An 18,039-nucleotide genomic window follows, 5' to 3' on the forward strand; every position below is an offset into this window, starting at 1 on the left:
GAGAATGGGTGGCTCATGCTCAAAAACCCCGAACTTCCTGATGGTTCTTGGGGAAAGCTTTTTATAGGCAAAATTTGGGGTGAGGGCTGCAGGGTGTATGGCTTTCTTCTGATTGGTTGGTGGTGAGGTAACAAGGCGGTGCTCCAGGAATCTTGTGCTCAGCCTGAGGTTGCTATCCTCTCCCTGGGTGGGGGCCTTAGTTCCTGCAGAAGATCTCAAAAATATTGTTATGTATATTCCTTGAGGAGGAACCAGGACCCTGCCCCAAGGCTGCATTAGTATTTCTTGATTGTTCCTCTGTTGTTTCTGCATTCCCTCTCTTCTCTGATTAGCAACTGTTTGAACCTGCCCTTTGGAACTTAGAGAAGGTCATGGAGGCTGAATGAAGCCTATTTCCTACAAACAAGAAATGGGGGACACAGAAAGGCTTTGTACCCGGGAATCCTACAGGGTCCTGCTAGGTTTCAATAATAAATTCTCCCTTCTCCTGATCTTTGGCTTGGTTGTGTCTTTTGGCTTGACACCCACCAAGAGATGAACCCAGTTTTTCTGGTAACAGTTCTCTTTCTCTGGGGACCCCCTGCCTTACCTGCTTATAATGGTCTTTGCTGGGCTAAGATGAACTTGAGAGATTCTAAATTCTGATCATATAACAGGGAAGAGCTAAATCGGACTCCATGTCTGATCTGTTTCATTGACTTTAACCTTTGCTTTTCGTTGCTTTTGTTATTATAATCATATATAATGGCCTGCCTCAGGTAACCATGCCCACCTGTGAATGGCTCCAAGAGAAAAGAAACTAACACATCCCCTCACGGAGGTTGGTCATTCCAGGAGATGTTTTTCAAGACTGATGGCCCTTTTGCTTTACTTCCTCACTGCCTCTCCCTCTCTGATTCTATAAAAGAAACTGGCATCCAGACCCAGATAGGACGGTTTTTCAGAGACACTAGTCTGCCACCTTCTCCGTCTGCTGGCTTTCCGAATAAAGTGGTATTCCTTGCCTCAACACCTCGCCTCCGATTCATTGGCCTGTCGTGCGGCGAGCAGAGCAAGCTTGGACTCGGTAACAATCACATAAGCTGGAATCTGAGTGTCTTTATGGGGATAGATGGTGTGAAATGTCAGACATTTAGTCCATCATGATACCACTCCTACTTGGGAGACAGTGGGTAGTAATCTGGGTGTAAAAACAGATGCGGAAGAGTGGCACTGGGGGAGTACAGATGGGTTGGGGAGTAGCTGAGGGGAGAAAAAGGCAGAGCTACACCAGGACAAATCCACTTCTTGCCCACTTCCACCAAGGAAAACATAAATTCAAGACACATCTCAGCCCAAATGGCAAACGGGATTTCAAATCTCAGAACTGTAACTTGGGACTTCCCTGGTGGCACAGTGGTTAAGAATCCGCCTGCCAATGCAGGGGACACGGGTTCAATCCCTGGTCTAGGAAGATCCCACATGCCACAGAGCAACTAAGGCCGTGTGCCACAACTACTGAGCCCGCGCTCTAGAGCCCACGAGCCACAACTACTGAGCCCGTGTGCCACAACTACTGAAGCCCATGCGCCTAGAGCCTGTGCTCCACAACAAGGAAAGCCACCGCAATGAGAAGCCTGTGCACCTCAACGAAGAGTAGCCCCCGCTCGCCGCAACTAGAGAAAGCCCGCACGCAGCAACGAAGACCCAACGCAGCCAAAGAAAAAAACCAAAAAAACCAAAAACAAAACTGTAACTTAATAGCTTTGTGACTCTGAGCAAGGTAAACCTTGCTGAGTCTGCACAATCTGTAAAATGGAACTGAATACCTTCTTCACAGGAGGCTTCAAGTCTGCTGGTAACACTGTATAGTCATCTGGACGGTGGTTATGTTGAAAAAAAAAATCAGAGTTGTACGTTTAAGATTTGTGCATTGTTCTGTCTGTATTGTCGATTAAAAAAAATATTCACAAACTAAAAGTTGAGAGTTATGTTTTATTTGGTGGCAATTTTTAGGATTTCAAGCCCAGAAGGCAGCTTCTCAAGTAACACTGAGAGAACTGCTCCAAGGAGGCGAGGGGGGAGCTAGGATACATAGGAGTTTTGCAACAAAGGGCAGGTAGTTGGAGATTACTGTTAAGATTACTGTTTTTTTTTTAAAAAAAAAACTTTGTTCTCATAGAATTTTTTTTTTTAATTTTGACTGTGTTGGGTCTTCATTTCTGTGCGAGAGCTTTCTCCAGTTGCGGCGAGCGGGGGCCACTCTTCATAGCGGTGCGCGGGCCTCTCACTGTCGCAGCCTCTCCCGTTGCGGAGCACGGGCTCCAGACGCGCAGGCTCAGTAGCTGTGGCTCACGGGTTTAGTTGCTCCGCTGCATGTGGGATCCTCCCCGACCAGGGATCGAACCCGTGTCCCCTGCATTGGCAGGCAGACTCTCAACCACTGCGCCACCAGGGAAGCCCCCTAAGATTACTGTTAATTAAAGAAAACCAGAAATCCCAAATTAAGGAATTTAGCGCTTTTCTATGCATGGGAAGATGCAAGAAAGAGTCTGGGCTCACTGAAATCATGCCTTTGCTATGCACCTTAGCTATCTGGGGCCAGTATCCAGTGTTTTCATATCTTGAAATCAGGGCTCACCTTAGGGAGTGGCTGCAGTCTGATGGCTGCTAGATGGCAGGTATTCTTTTTTTTTTTTTTTTTTTAAAGGATTTTCTTTTATTTATTTATTTATTTATTTGTTTATTATTTTTGTCTGTATTGGGTCTTCGGTTCGTGCGAGGGCTTTCTCCAGTTGCGGCAAGCGGGGGCCACTCTTCATCGCGGTGCGGGGACCGCTCTTCATCGCGGTGCGCGGGCCTTTCTCTATCGCGGCCCCTCCCGTCGCGGGGCACAGGCTCCAGACGCGCAGGCTCAGCAATTGTGGCTCACGGGCCCAGTTGCTCCGTGGCATGTGGGATCTTCCCAGACCAGGGCTCGAACCCGTGTCCCCTGCATTGGCAGGCAGATTCTCAACCACTGCGCCACCAGGGAAGCCCGGCAGGTATTCTTTGTTTCCTTCCTAAATTCCCTTAGGGCTCACCAGCTCACCTTCGGTGGTGGCTGCACGGCTTCAATCGCTGATGACTGTTACATCCTTTGTTTCCTGATATGGCAGGCAATATTCCATTTACCAGTTTGCTATACTTCAATAAAAAGGCTTGCAGTAAATAAAATAAAAAAGAACATTCCCCTTCCAGGATTGTTGTGAAGACTCAATAAATTAATGTTTATAAAGCCTAAATATACATAAAACATAAATGCGCTGCCAGGGTCCACAGTCCGGATACAGAGAGCACTAACTTTTACCTCTTGAGGCCTACAGTCCCAAGGTCTTCCCTGTTACTGTCAACCTCTGTGTTGCGGCTCTTCTCTGGACCTCAGTTTGCCTGACCAAATAATGGGACCAGCTTAGGTGTTTTCAGGGAACTTGGCTAACCCGGCTCTAAGGAAGAGAATAGATCAGAGCGGTGCCTGTAGTCCTTAGGGGGAGCCGACTGCAGAAGAAGCCAACACGTGGCAGCCAGGCTCTCCTCCCTCTGGCAGCAGAACGAGCAGAAGTTGCCCAGAGCGGCCTGGCGGCGGCGCGCGGTGCAATATGGGCCAGGCAGAGGCGCCCCCCCCCCCCCCCCGGCCCCGCCTCCGGGGCCGCTTACTTGGCAGTCGGCGCAGGCTTCACTCACCCGGGAGTTCTCCAAATTCGCGCTGTGGAGTGTGCCCAAACTCCGCCAATCCACCCACCAGCATCATGAGGAAGGGATGGTGCAGCCTCCCAGCTCAGGCATCCACTCTCCAGCTTGTTTCTGGGGACAGGGCCGGGGTCCACCACTGCGCGTGATGTTGAATGCCCGGCCCCAGCCCCTCCTCTGGGAGGAGCTTCCTCATCACCGCCAGACTTAAGTCCCTGTCTCCAGTGTCAGGCCAGTTTCTTGCTGCCCACCAATCCCGGAAGCTGAGGCCCATTGGGTCGCTAGCAGGGCACAGGACTGAGCTGAAAAGCCATACATCCCTGTTAACGTCCTGTGCTCGTGCCGAGGTGAGTTTCTCTTCTGCTGCCCCGTCTTTGTCGTAGTGGAGATGGCCTCGAATCTTCACTACAGATGTGTCCGCCCCCGGGTTAGAGCGAAGAGCAAATGCTGAGGAGGCGGCCCGACTTGGTTTCTGATTTGAGCTTCCTCTTATTCGCTGAGTGATCTTGGATAAGTTCTCAGTTTCTCTGGATCTCAGTTTTCTCAGCGGTAAAATCAGTTCCTACATCAGGACTGTATGTAACAAGAGTTAAGTGAGATAAAGCTCTTAAAGCTCCCGGCACATACTGTCAGTAAGTTTTGGTTGCCATCTTCCTTTTGTTTACCCACGAACACGATTTTTTCAGGAACTCCGGCGTTAATGTGGAATTGCAGAGACGCTTCTCATAAGTGGCAGGAGGGGCGTGGGTTCGCTTGCTTAGGCACCTGCCTTGGGTTTGGGAAAGCCAGGGCATGTTTTTCTGTTGACCCAGTGCTCTGTTAAAGTGAGACTAGAATCTGAACCTTCACCGGATGGGGTTAGTATAAATTAACTCTCCCTTCAGCCTGTCCATACTCTGGGCTGCAGGACCTCCCTTAGAAGAGTCTTGATGATTCTGATCAGTCCTGTTACTTTTCCCAAGGTCTCAGTTTTCTTATCTGTAATACAAGAGCAATCCGAGTATCATCCTTTCTGGAGTCACTAGGATTTTTTTTTTTTTCTTTTTACCGAAGATGATGGTAAAATGCTTTGTTATTTTCCAGAGATGATTTTTTCCAGGTTATCCAAGAAGTAAAGGAAGAAGGTGATGGAGGCAGTGACTTTATCAAATGCCCCTCCCGCTGACAAGATCTCCCCCATTTGCCGCTGTGTGTGGGGTGGGGGGAGGGAGCAGGCACTCTAGCAGCTACAGGTTTAGGTAGATGACAGGCCCTGACCTCAAGGAGTACCAAGATTTGTGAGGGAAAATGAACAAACAAATGCAGTGATGTGCACAACTGTCAGGACATGGGAGGAGCCAGAAATTTAAACTGCTAGCTGAAGGGTGACCTGCAGTTAGCCAGGCAAGGGTGGGACTTGGGGAAGGAAAGTGTGCAGAGGCCTGGAGTCAAATATGGTGGTTGGTTCTGCAAAGTCTGGAATATGGAGTCTGAAATGAAGAGGTGGAGAGATGGGGGAGGTGGGAGCCAGGTTATAAAGGGTATTACCAGGGAGTTCTGGACATTATCCCGAGGGTAGGAGAGATCTACTGGAAGAGATCCTGGGAATCACATGGTCAGATTTGGGGACTGCTTTGTGGGGAGAGGGACACACTGGAAGCAGAGAGATCCCTGGTTCTGGGAGGGGTGGTCACAGCTAGAGCAGTGGCCCTGGAGTTGGACAGGGATGGGCTGGATAAAGATTTAGGAAGTATATATTCTTTTCACATACATCAAGAAGTCCAGGAAGTGTTATTGCAATCTTAGGTTTTACATCACAGTTTAGAGCAGTGTCTTTCGTAATATTTACAAGTATTTACAGGATTTTTTCATGCAGCCAGATAGACCAAATCGGCCACTGCTACATATTTAAGGTGGCTTTCCGTCCTGGCTTCTTCAAAACCAGAAGAAGAAGATAAACTCCCCGCTTCCCATCACCTGTCGAAACCCTAATCTGATAATAGTCAGAAATGCCTCAAACAAACTGAAATACATTAGATGGCTTTTTTAAGACCCCCATGGATTATACTGTAGACAAGTTGTCTGGTTTGCTTTAACACTTGTCATCCAGGGCCTTGAGTCCCTGGTGAGATAGAGTATACAGAAAGAAGAACATGGTCAGGCACTGTGCAGAGTGCTTAAAATCTCTTTAGAACTGGGGAGCTGAGATTCAAGCCCAGGTCTGTGCCACCCCAGAGCTTAAAATCTGTGCTGTGTTGCTGGATTTGATAAGTATACTTTTGGACATGTTGAGTCTCACTTACCCGTAAGATATACAGGTGGAGATGTCCAGAGGGAGGTGAATATATAGAACTGGGGTGGGAAGAATTAGTGATTAAGGTGATCACTGAAGACTTGAGCTTGACTAGGGAGTGAGAAGGGATTGAGGATAGAACCCTGAGGGACATCAGTATTTATGGGGAGCAGAGAGGAAAGGCCCATCCAGCCAGGGAACACTCACGTGAATACTGCTTCCTCTTCTTCCTGTGTTTTCAAGTTTCCTGTATCAAGGCAGCTCTAGAGCCCTCCTCTGAGAAAGGAAGACTAAGCCCCAGAGAGAAGGAACCTAGGCACTGACCTGGGAATAATAAAACCTGAATCCTGCTACTACCCTAACCCCCCTCTCCCCACACACCCAGCTTTTCTCTCTTTTCCATCTAGAACCTCTCCCAAGATAACATGAGGGTTTCTGAATTCGGCCAGAGGTCCAGCTAGGCAGATGCTGACAAGCTCAGAGCCTTTTAATGTTGGGCTGGCTGAAAGGCTGTTGCACCAGGCAGAAGATGAGGAAGTCAGGAGCTGGTAGAGGATGACTTCCTGTCCTATAGGAAAACATCTGTCTTCTGCCTTCTGTTCTGTCCTTTGGAGCTCTTGTTCTTTGCAGATCTGTGTTTGCCGTTTCTACCTCTATGATCCCTGCCCCTCCAAGCCTTAGCCTTTTTTTTTTTTTAGAAACTTTATTTTCCGTCAACCTATTTCCATTTTAAGAGTTTGTGGAAGAACAGCTTAAGACCACTCAGTGGTTGTTCCTACCCACTCAGTGGTTGTTCCTACCCACTCAGTGGCCTGAGCAGTGGGAGCTGTAGACCAGTCTTCAGTGGCAGGCTGAGCACTCCAGTCTTCAGGGGGGAACTGCTGAATAGGCACAGGGCACCTGCACGCCTTGGGACCAGTCTGCCACCTCAAGCCTTAGCCTTTTTGGTTTTCAGTTTCACAAGCAAAAGAAAGGGAGAGGCAAGCATGAGGTTTCTTCTTCCTTTTCCCCTGAGGCCAGGTTTTTGTTCACACTCTCAGCCCAGGTGTAATTTCAGAGCCATCCCTTGTGTTCTGGTAAATCTGGGAGAGGTCAACAGGTCATAGGTTGAAGATCAAGCCCAGGAAACCAGCCACAGACCCTGGTAGCAGCTAGCAGGCTAGTTCCTTCTGTGAAATCCAGACATGTTTGCCTGATCCCTGGGCAGGTTAGTGCCTCTGGGAAGTTTGGTAATGAAGAGTATTGCCTTCACTGGTCCGTGGTTTGCTGCCCAGGTTGAACATTTTTGTTTGTTTTTGTTTTAGCAGAAAGGGTGGTCTCCATAAGGTTATGCTAGACTATAAAATTCTTCCTGAGTCAGAAGTATTAGGAAAGACAATTTTGGTGTGTTGGTTATAGTTACAACTTGTCCAATTACCTGCTCTACCATAATATTCTTTTTTTTTAATAAGTTTATTTACTTATTTATTTATTTTTGGCTGAGTTGGGTTTTTGTCGCTGCGCACGGGCTTTTCTCTAGTTGCGGCGAACGGGGGCTACTCTTGCTTGCGGTGCGCGGGCTTCTCATTGCGGTGGCTTCTCTTGTTGCGGAGCATGGGCTCTAGGCATGCGGGCTTCAAGTAGTTGTGGCTCGCGGGCTCTAGAGTGCAGGCTTAGTAGTTGTGGTGCATGGGCTTAGTTGCTCCGTGGCATGTGGGATCTTCCTGGGCCAGGGATCGAAACCTTGTACCCTGCATTGGCAGGAGGATTCTTAACCACTGCGCCACCAGGGAAGTTCCCCATTTGGAGACTTCTGATTTTCATATCTCTCCAAACAGGGTTGCTCCAATCACCCACCTGCTTCGATCAGTTGGAAATTTTCATGTATCTGTAATTTACTGCTTTCTGCTGCATTGAAGTCCTGTGTCTAGTTCCTCTTCCTGGAAAGACTCTTACCCTTGACTCTTGGGACTGTCCCAACTCATTCTTAAAAGCCAGTGTCATTATTCCCTGGTTCTTGCCTTACAGAAGTCACTTGCTTTTCTGTAGCACAGTGTACATGCACATGTATTTTATAGGTCTGTGTTTACTTGCCTTTTCCCGCCTTTTCCATCAGCTCCTCCTTGAATAGTTGGCTCTGCCACTTAGCTGTTGATTTGGGGCAAATAATTTCACCTCTCTGAGCCTGTTTTTTTCATCTAAAAAATAGTATACTTTCCTTGTAAGACTGCACTCAGGCCTAGTAGCATGGCCAATCAGACCTCTGTAAGAGGGACTCAGAGTCTTTGTAGTTCTGACAACCTCCTGGGAACATTCATTTCATCCTTTGAAAAGGGACCCTTTCCTGAGCCAGTTCTGTCACCTGGTCTCACTTTTTCTCGTAAAGGCCTTTGCCTGTCTTACACTGGTTTGAGACCTCATGTAGTTAAGGCTGGGTACTTCTGGGAAGCCACCTCGCTTTTGTTTTTAGGTTTTAGAGCTCTTTAACCAGAGCTTTAGCCTGATGGAAGGAAGGGCAGCCAGGCTGGTGGTCCCGTTAGTTTTTGTCCAGGAGTTACTGGCTTTGCTTGGTTCCAGGCATCTTGTCTCAGCTGCCTCTGCTCACAGGCATATACACATGACTCTGTGTTTTTTCTCCTATCACCCCTGTGCCCACTTCCTGCTTTACAGGAGTCTTGATCAATGGGCCCAAGCAGCAGCACTGACCCCACACCATTCTCTTCCCATCTGTGTTTCAGGGGACAATGGCGGCTTCCTGTATCCTCCTGCACACTGGACAGAAGATGCCCCTGATTGGACTGGGCACCTGGAAGAGTGAGCCTGGCCAGGTGAGGGATGGGAGATTAGGAGGGGGGCTTCTTGCTCCTCTGCTCGGGAAAAGGCACTATTCGGGAGAGAGTGTCTGTATTTTTTCTAGCAGTCCCCCCCCACTATGCTTCACCTCAGGTGGGATGAGCCTGGAGGGCAGTGGGAAGAAACAAGGGAAGAAGGGACCAGCAGTGAGCACTTGGCTTCCACAGCTGATTCAGAGGAGTGGTTGAGGGGCCCAGCACGACCTAGAGTGTAGGAAGGAGCCCTTTCCCTGACTGGATCTGCACTGCTGTGAAGACATGGGACCCCTCTGTGCCTGACCCTATGCTGACCCCTAATATGCCACTTATCACCCTGTGCTGTGATCATGTCTCCTGTTCCACGCTGGGTTCCTTGAGGCCAGAGGTAGGCACACAGCAGGTATCAGGGTTTAAAGAATAACTAGGTCAACTGTTTAGACTGAAGGTCAGCAAACTTTTTCTTAAAGAACGAGGTGGTTAATAATTTAGATTTTGTTAGACAACTTGCAAAAGGGAGGTGATTATGTACTTATGTAACTATTTAAAAATATAAAAATCATTCTTAGCTCAACGGCCGAAAAAAAACAAAAGAAAACTGCTAGAGTTTAGCAACCCCTGGTGTAGACCCTTCCAGCCCAGGGAGCCTGGGAGCGGAGACCTGTTTTCCTAGATTGACACAGGGAGAGATTCAGCTTACACCTGGGGTAGAGCATCTCCTCAGGGCTTGTTCCCTGTGCTTGGAATCTGAGTCAGAGTTTAGAGAAGTTTGGGAGGGACTCTGGCAAGGAGAATGGCCTCTTCTCTCTGGAATTTAGGCTGGGATTTGTGGTGTGGCTGGATGAACTCTGCCTTTTTTCCCTTTGCTTTCCTTCCTACAGCTGCCTAGGAGCCTGGTTCTGTAGGCAGGCACTTACATGGACTGGGACGAGTCCAGGAGCTAGATGAAGGCAGTTGGTGACAGCCAGAGCCAGGGCCAAGATTGGGGGCAGGGATGGAGGGGATGGGGAAGGGTATGGAGCAGCAGGAGTAGGGTCAGGTGTGAGGGACATATGTCTGGATTGTAAGAGCTACACATAAATGGGGATCTTGAGTGGCAGGGGCCTGGCACCCTTAGTTCTGCTCCTAATGCCATGTTAGTCTGGTTTTTTTTTTTTTTTTTTTTTGTTAGTCTGGTTTTTAACAAATTGACTGACCTGTCCTCCTCCTTGGTGTCTGCTTTCTTCTCTTCTGGTGGGGGACTCTGAGCCCAGCTTCCATCTCACTTCTCTGCCTTCCTTCATTTTCTCCCCCCTCACCTCTTCTGCTCGCCTGAGCTCTCTTGGTCTACATGGCTTCCTAAGGGTCTCTCTCCACGTGGCCTTGCCCTGGGAACTATTTACCTGTGTATCATGTTTCCCTAACCAGCTCCCCAGGGCTGGGGACCTGTCTCCATGACTACACTTCTGCCTTCTGTCCTCTGTCAATGTATCCATCCACCTTCTGAGCATCTAGCTGAGAACACATTGTTTGTTTTAGCTGGGCCCTGCTGAGATTGCTTGGAAGGAACCTTGGAGGTTAGTTGGGTGGGGACAAAGGGTTTGGGGACTCTGAAGAGACTTCTGGTCCCCGAGACTAGAGCCATCTTCTCATTTCCACTGCATGGATGACTGCAGTGGTAAATTCCTGCCCCCTCCCTGCATCAGTGACTCTCAGGAGGGCAGTTTCTGGTCCAGACCAACAGAGCTAAAACTTCTGCTTTTCTCACCTGGCAGGTAAAAGCAGTTATTAAATATGCCTTGAGTATAGGCTACCGCCACATTGACTGTGCTGCTATCTACGGCAACGAGACTGAGATTGGGGAGGCCCTGAAGGAGAATGTGGGACCTGGCAAGGTGAGGACTAGGGCTACAGAGGGGTGGGGTGAGAACTCAGAGGCTGGGGCTGAGGGCTGGCGAGAGGGATCTGGCATCAGCTTCCTTCTAATTCCTCTCCCAGAGGTGAGGGTGGGTGAGATTGGGTGCCCTTGGCTCTTCTAACTATGGACCCTGCCCCCTGTACTAGTTGGTGCCTCGGGAGGAGCTGTTTGTGACTTCCAAGCTGTGGAACACGAAGCACCACCCCGAGGATGTGGAGCCTGCCCTCCGGAAGACACTCGCTGACCTCCAGCTGGAGTATTTGGACCTGTACCTGATGCACTGGCCTTATGCCTTTGAGTGAGCCTTGCCAGAGTCTTCATCCAGGGAATCGGGGGTTGGCGGAGTCATGTTAGTAACTTTTTGTAAGTCACAGTAGCAGAACAGGAGGGGAACACTCAGCCTTTTCTGCTACAGTTTAGCTACAAAAAAGGGGTGCAGCCTCACATGGTGTGTATCCTAGGGTGTACATGGGTGGTCCCTCCTGCTGCCTTTGTACATTCGGGAAATGTACTAGCTTCTGCTGACCTAGGCCCTGGGGTTGCAGTAGAGTAAGCTCCCACAGAGGGTGTGAGAGGAGCCGACCATCAGCTCTGTGCTCTGTGCTTGAAGAAGGCTGCAGGGGCATGCAACTCCCCGAGGTGAAAGGAGTTAAGGAAGACTTTCCAGAGGAGAGGAGATATAATGTGTCTAGGAAGAAGAAGAGGGAGGATGGGCATTCCATATAGAGTTAACACTTGGGTTATGACCTGGAAAGGTGAAAAACCATGCTTGTTTCTCATTCTTGGCCCTTTACCCTTTCTGGGCTTGGATTATGGGATGTAGCATGGCTAGACGGGCAGGTAAGCAGGAGCCTGGCGTTTGTGCCCACACCTTGGGGGCTGTCTTTCACTCAGGCGGGGAGACAACCCCTTTCCTAAGAATGCTGATGGGACTATACGCTATGACTCCACCCACTACAAGGAGACCTGGAAGGCTCTGGAGGCACTGGTGGCTAAGGGGCTGGTGCGGGCACTGGGCCTGTCCAACTTCAGCAGTCGGCAGATCGATGATGTGCTCAGTGTGGCCTCTGTGCGCCCAGCTGTCCTGCAGGTGAACACAGCAAAGATCAGTTGGTTTGGGGGCAGTGTGTGTGTGTGTGTGTGTGTGTGTGTGTGTGTGTGTATGTAAATGAGCATGAGTGAGCAGATGATAGGTCTACTTCAGAGAGACGGCTAGAAAGTTGTCAGAAGTGTGGTGCAGAAATCCTCTGCTTAAGGAAGGGCATTGAAGTGTGGGAAGAGAATGAAATAGTGGAAAACTGTCTAGAGAGTGAGAAAAGCAGGTTGAGGGGAAGCGGGGGGTCAGCGATGCAGGGTTGGTCAAGATGTGCATGTCTGGGTGGGGCCAGCAAGCTGGCTATGGCCACCTCATGATGATAGGTTGTTTCTTGGCTCAGGTGGAATGCCACCCATACCTGGCTCAGAATGAGCTGATTGCCCACTGCCAAGCACGCGGCCTGGAGGTGACTGCTTATAGCCCTCTGGGCTCCTCTGATCGTGCTTGGCGTGATCCTGCTGAGCCTGTCCTGCTTGAGGAGCCAGTGGTCCTGGCACTGGCTGAAGAGCATGGCCGCTCTCCAGCTCAGATCTTGCTCAGGTACGCAATCTTGGGGAAAGACAGTCAGGTTAGGGAGAAGGCTTCTGGGTTGGGAGGCAAGGGTTGAGGGGTTCCTTATCCAAATGCCTGGATGAGGCTGAGAATCCTGCCGTGTCATCTGGGGAGAGGCCACTCTGAGGCATGTTCCCTATTCCAGTGAGGCTCAGGGGTTCCAGGAGCTCAGAGAAAGCTGCATGGAGGACCAAAAAAAAAAAAAAGTGCTTATGTGTACTGACTCCACTTCCTCATCTATACCTCAATCCCCCACTCAGGTGGCAGGTCCAGCGGAAAGTGAGCTGCATCCCCAAGAGTGTCACACCTTCCCATATCCTTCAGAATATCCAGGTACTTGGTGATATGTCTGTCCTATCTTCTTTAGTCCACTGGGACACAGTCTGGCCCTGACTCTGTTTGGCTAAGAAGGCATTATTCTGGAACCCCAACTTCCACTCGCAAAACTGGCTTTCCTGACCCCCCGCTCCTATCCCCAGGTGTTTGACTTCACTTTTAGCCTGGAGGAGATGAAGCAGCTGGATGCCCTGAATAAAAATTTGCGATTCATCGTGCCCATGCTTACGGTGAGTGTGTATCACCCACCAGAGTCAGGGAATATGAGATTTGAGGCAGGATTCTGGCCTAAGTCTGGCCTCAACCTTGCTGGCCACAGGCTTGGCAGGATGCTGTTGTTGGTAGGATTGCTGTCCTGGACACAATGGGCTCTTTTTTCTTTGCTGAGCTCCGGGAAGTAGTCTGGGTGAGGGATAAGGCATGTAGCCTGTGAGTTCCAGTCCTGCATCTTGATACCTTGTAACCTAGAACAAGTTATTTAACTTCTCCAACCTTCAGCTTCCTATGTGTAAAAAGATCCCAGTTCCTGACACATAACAGTTACTCAGTAAATGATATAAATGGGACATTCTCAACCTTGTTAGAGGTTTCCCTGTTGCACATAGGGAAATAAAGTGTTCCTTATCCCAGCTGAGACTGCAAACTCTTAGGGGCAGGGTCAGCCACGTACCAGGCTGTGGGTTTGGTGCTGGAATGCTCTTGGTACTGTGGCATTCTCTGAGGCCCTAGCCTAAGTCACTGCCATCTGTCATAGTGCTGTACACAGGTAAGGCTGTTGAGTAAGATTCTTGGGAAAAGATGTCCTGGGTCTTTGGAATGTCAGCTCCTACTAATGGAGTCATCTGTCTCTCTTTCCAGGTGGATGGGAAGAGGGTCCCAAGAGATGCAGGTCACCCTCTGTACCCCTTCAATGACCCATATTGAGACCACAGCTTCCTGGCTTCCTTATCATCTCTCCAGCTATAATGTCCTGCCATCCCCAGAAAGAATGAGTTAATAAAGCCATTGGAGTATCCATCCATGATACTTGCTTGTCTTATTTGTCTGGTCAGACCTGATATGGAAACAGTTTCTTTTAGGGATGCTGGGTGTGACATGCCATGAGTCCGAACTCCCTTATCTTTCTTGATTCTGGAGAAACCAGTGTGTGGCTGAATTCCATGTCCGCCTTCATAAATTATAAGGTATATTAGTGGTGTCGCGCCACCTAGAGGCATCTCTTAGCACTACATGCCATCCCAGTGTAGTCTTAGTGAGAATGCCAAAAATTGGTCACTTATGGACTGAGATCAGGGCAGCGAGAATCCTGTGGTTTCTTTACACTTCTGGGCATGGGTCTTGAGTTCCTGCATCCCGCCCACCCATCTAGTCAGTGCCTAGATTTAAGAATATAAAGAGCCAACAAAACTTACATTCTGAAGTTTGGGAGTCCCAGCTTGGAAAATCAGGAAAGCTGGGGACAGGGTCTTTTTCTCTCAGACACTATAGTCAGTGTGCATAGGCTACCTGAAGGAGGCAGAGTCAGCACCAAAGTTTGTCACTGTACCTAAGGTCCTATCTTATATATTTTGTGGTCCCACCAGAGACTGAGATTTTGGGTTTTTAGCAGGGTTTTTGGAAAATCCCTCTAACCTCAGGTCACACAAAATTCATTTTAGTTTTCTAGTTGAACCATTGCTCTTCATTCAGAAAATATTTATGGAGTACTTAGGCACTATGTGAGACCCTGGGGATATAGCTATAATCAAGACACATAGGTCCCTACAGTTTACTTGAGACAGACTAAGTAATTGCGTAATTAGTTTAATTGCAGTTGGAAGAAGTGCTATGAAAAAGCGCAGAGTGAGAAGCTTACTGATTTAATCAGCTGAGATCTGAAGGATGAGTAGGGAATAATTAGTTAAAAGAGGTGAGAGTGGTAATAGTGTTCCATGCAAATTGGATAGCCTTGAAACTGAAAGAAGTTGTAAAAACCTAAAGAAAGAAGTCTTTGTGACAAAGTGAGCAGGGGTGGAATGGCATGAAATAATGCTGGAATAAGGTAGGCACCTGGTGATGTAAGGCCTAGGAGACTGGGTTAAGACTTTAGGGTTTTAATTTTATTTATTTAATACATTTATTTATTTATGGCTGCGTTGGGTCTATGTTGCTGTGCGGGCTTGTCAGCGAGCGGGGTCTATTCTTCGTTGCGGTGCGCGGGCTTCTCATTGCGGTGGCTTCTCGTTGTGGAGCACGGGCTCTAGGCGCGTGGGCTTCCGTAGCTATGGCTTGTGGGCTCTAGAGCGCAGGCTCAGTAGTTGTGGCGCACGGGGTTAGTTGCTCCGTGACATGTGGGATCTTCCCAGACCAGGACTCAAACCCATGTCCCCTGTATTGGCAGGTGGATTCTTAACCACTGCGCCACCAGGGAAGTCCAAGACTTTAGGCTTTTTAATCCTGAATGAAGTAGAAACCATGTAAGAGTTTTGAGCAGGAATAACATGGCATGATTTGTGTTTTAGAAATACAGTGCTGGTGCAGTGGGGAAAATGGATTAGTGGGATAAAAAGTGGTTGTAGGGAGGCATGTTGGAAGTTAGTCTTTTTATTTTATTTTATTTTATTGAAATATAGTTGATTTACAATGTTGTGCCAGTCTCTGCTGTACAGCCAAGTGACTCAGTTATACACATACTATTTTTTTAAATATTCTTTTCCATTATGGTTTATCACAGGATATTTAATATAGTTCCCTGTGCTATACATTAGGACCTTGTTGTTTATCCATTCTAAATGTAATAGTTTGCAACTACCAACCCGAGAAGTTAGTCTTTTGTCTCTGGTCCTTTCTACCTGGAACAATCCACCTGTTAGCCTACTGTTGGATGAACATCTATTATTTAAACATTCAGTTTAGCTGTCACTTCCTCTGGGACATCTTTCCTGATCTCACCCTCCCCAGGTGGCTTGCTATATGATTCCATAGCTCCCTTATACCCTTTCACGATCCAACTTTCCACAGTTATGAGGTAGCATGAGTTTGAAATGTATTAGTTTGTTGGGGCTGCCATAACACTACCACAGAGTGGGTGATATAAACAACAGAAATTTGTTTTCTTACAGTTCTAGAAATTAGAAATCTGAGATCAAAGCATCAGCAGGATTGGTTCCTTCTGAGTGGTGTAAGGGAAGGGTTTGTTCCAGGCCTCTCTCCTTGGCTTGTAGATGGACATCTTCTCCCTGTGTCTTTACATTGTCTTCCCTCTGTGCACATCCGTGTCCAAATTTCTTTTTTTGTTTCTTTGTTTTGTTTTGTTTTTTGGCTGCACCACATTGCTTGCAGGATCTTAGTTCCCTGACCAGGGATTGAACCTGGGCCCCAGCAGTGAAAGCATGGAGTCCTAACCACTGGACTGCTAGGGAATTCCCTGTGCCCAAATTGCTTACAAGGCTGTCATATTGGATTAGGGCCCATCCTAATGATCTTATTTTAACTGAAGACCCTGTCTCCATATACAGTTACATTCTGAGGTACTAGGGGTTAGTACTTAAGTATATGATTTTGAGGAGGGAGGACACAATTCAGCTTATATCAGGAAGTGAAAGTTGTCATAACATCAAATTATTCACTAATAAGTTAACTACTTAGAAATTATTCTTAACTCAAACATCTCACCCTGCTTAACATTAGCATTTCTCTATTGACATCTTTGTCTAAATCACTGGGCGGTACAGTGCACATCCACTGAAAAGTGAAATTGCAAATCTTGCAAAAGTTAACAGTACTTTATGAAGCAATGGAAGTGATGTTGGAAACTTAACACATCATACCCAAAGCTATCGAAAAGTGAGGATCTGACAGTTAATTGGGAAAGAAAATCAAAGATGAAGACACTAGACTTCAAAAGAGGATATTTGGCTTATCAAAGTATTAAGGAAGGCCTTTGGGAAAACTATGAAGTCCTTAAGTATTTTTGCAAAAAGGATTCTTTATATGATTGTTTTGAGTAAAAGACCACAAACTCAGATTTTAAAATGAGATTTGCCTTTATAAGACTACATTCTAGAGGAAGGGAGTGCTTACCAGCCAGAGGCTAGCACCACCACACTCCAGTTCCTTACATCAAAATTTTTTATACACAAGTACAATCTAAGACCCCTTTCAGAAACTGCCCTGCGGTCTGCAGGGAAGAGGGGATATCTCACAGTCAAGTAGGAAAAATGAGACCTTGTGACATTCTGTAGGAGAGAGAATATGAACCTTGTAGTCAAAGTCTGGCAAACTAACATAAACAACAAGGTCCTACTGTATAGCACAGGGAACTATGTTCAGTGTCCTGTGATAAACCATAATGGAAAAGAATGTAAAAAAAAGAATGTATATGTGTGTATAACTGAGTCATTTGCTGTACAGCAGAGATTGGCACACCATTGTAAATCAACTATACTAAAAAAAAAAAAAGTCTGGCAAACCAAAAAAGAATACTTGGTGAAAGGGGACTGATAACATACATATGAAAGAGGTCACAGTGTTTGTCCAGGAAAATGTGATCTATGAAGGAGTCCTGATATTTGTCCAAAGAATTAAAACATTGAAAATCACTTCATTGGTTTGAGATGTTAACTTCTAGAATGTTCATGACAAGTTCTGTTGATTTTCCTCTTTGAGGATCATCTGCACTTTGACATCTGTATATTCATAAAGCTATAAATATGCCTGTCCAGATGTGTCTTTGTTTTGTTTCACTACCTCTTGGGCCTTTGGCCTTTTGAGGTTTTTTTGTTTTTTTGTTTTTTTGTTTTTTTAAAATTTATGTATTTATTTATTTATTTTTGTCTGTGTTGGGTCTTCGTTTCTGTGCGAGGGCTTTCTCTAGTTGCGGCAAGCGGGGGCCACTCTTCATCGCGGTGCACGGGCCTCTCACTATCGTGGCCTCTCTTGTTGCAGAGCACAGGCTCCAGACGTGCAGGCTCAGTAGCTGTGGCTCACGGGCCTAGTTGCTCCGCGGCATGTGGGAATCTTCCCAGACCAGGGCTCGAACCCGTGTCCCCTGCATTGGCAGGCAGATTCTCAACCACTGCACCACCAGGGAAGCCCTTTTGTTTTTTTTTGAAAGGAACTCCTTTATTTATTTATTTTTGGCTGTGTTGGGTCTTCGTTTCTGTGCGAGGGCTTTCTGTAGTTGCGGCAAGTGGGGGCCACTCTTCATCGCGGTGCGCGGGCCTCTCACTGTCGCCAGCCTCTCTTGTTGCGGAGCACAGGCTCCAGACGTGCAGGCTCAGTAGTTGTGGCTCACGGGCCTAGTTGCTCCACGGCATGTGGGATCTTCCCAGACCAGGGCTCGAACCCGGGTCCCCTGCATTGGCAGGCAGATTCTCAACCACTACGCCAC

The 18,039-nt window shown here is 47.7% G+C and overlaps 1 protein-coding gene and 1 long non-coding RNA gene across 2 annotated transcripts; one reads left to right on the top strand and one right to left on the bottom strand.

Annotated features, from left to right (window-relative positions):
- Positions 1 to 3,018: 3,018 nt before the first annotated feature.
- Positions 3,019 to 3,826, bottom strand: LOC130705732 (uncharacterized). Its single transcript, XR_009006109.1, has 3 exons — positions 3,703 to 3,826; positions 3,329 to 3,464; positions 3,019 to 3,125 (listed from the first exon to the last, which is right to left on the bottom strand). It is a non-coding gene; the product is annotated as an uncharacterized LOC130705732 (long non-coding RNA).
- Positions 3,685 to 13,692, top strand: AKR1A1 (aldo-keto reductase family 1 member A1). The gene is made up of 9 exons (XM_007164551.3): positions 3,685 to 4,055; positions 8,698 to 8,787; positions 10,542 to 10,661; positions 10,831 to 10,982; positions 11,579 to 11,774; positions 12,121 to 12,320; positions 12,593 to 12,665; positions 12,812 to 12,898; positions 13,527 to 13,692. Exons 1-9 carry the CDS (start codon positions 3,864 to 3,866, stop codon positions 13,590 to 13,592), a joined length of 1,176 nt encoding a protein of 391 aa, XP_007164613.2. The 5' UTR covers positions 3,685 to 3,863; the 3' UTR covers positions 13,593 to 13,692.
- Positions 13,693 to 18,039: the final 4,347 nt, after the last annotated feature.

This window comes from Balaenoptera acutorostrata, chromosome 1 (assembly GCF_949987535.1).
Source record: "Balaenoptera acutorostrata chromosome 1, mBalAcu1.1, whole genome shotgun sequence".
Lineage (NCBI taxonomy): Eukaryota > Metazoa > Chordata > Mammalia > Artiodactyla > Balaenopteridae > Balaenoptera > Balaenoptera acutorostrata.

What these genes read in the sequence shown, in the direction of transcription:
- AKR1A1 (XM_007164551.3), top strand. Translation starts at nt 3,864, where the DNA reads ATGCCCGGCCCCAGCCCCTCCTCTGGGAGGAGCTTCCTCATCACCGCC. An exon ending in AGAATGTGGGACCTGGCAAG is followed by an intron (nt 10,662 to 10,830) that starts GTGAGGACTAGG and finishes CCCCTGTACTAG; the next exon opens with TTGGTGCCTCGGGAGGAGCT. An exon ending in CACTGGCCTTATGCCTTTGA is followed by an intron (nt 10,983 to 11,578) that starts GTGAGCCTTGCC and finishes TCTTTCACTCAG; the next exon opens with GCGGGGAGACAACCCCTTTC.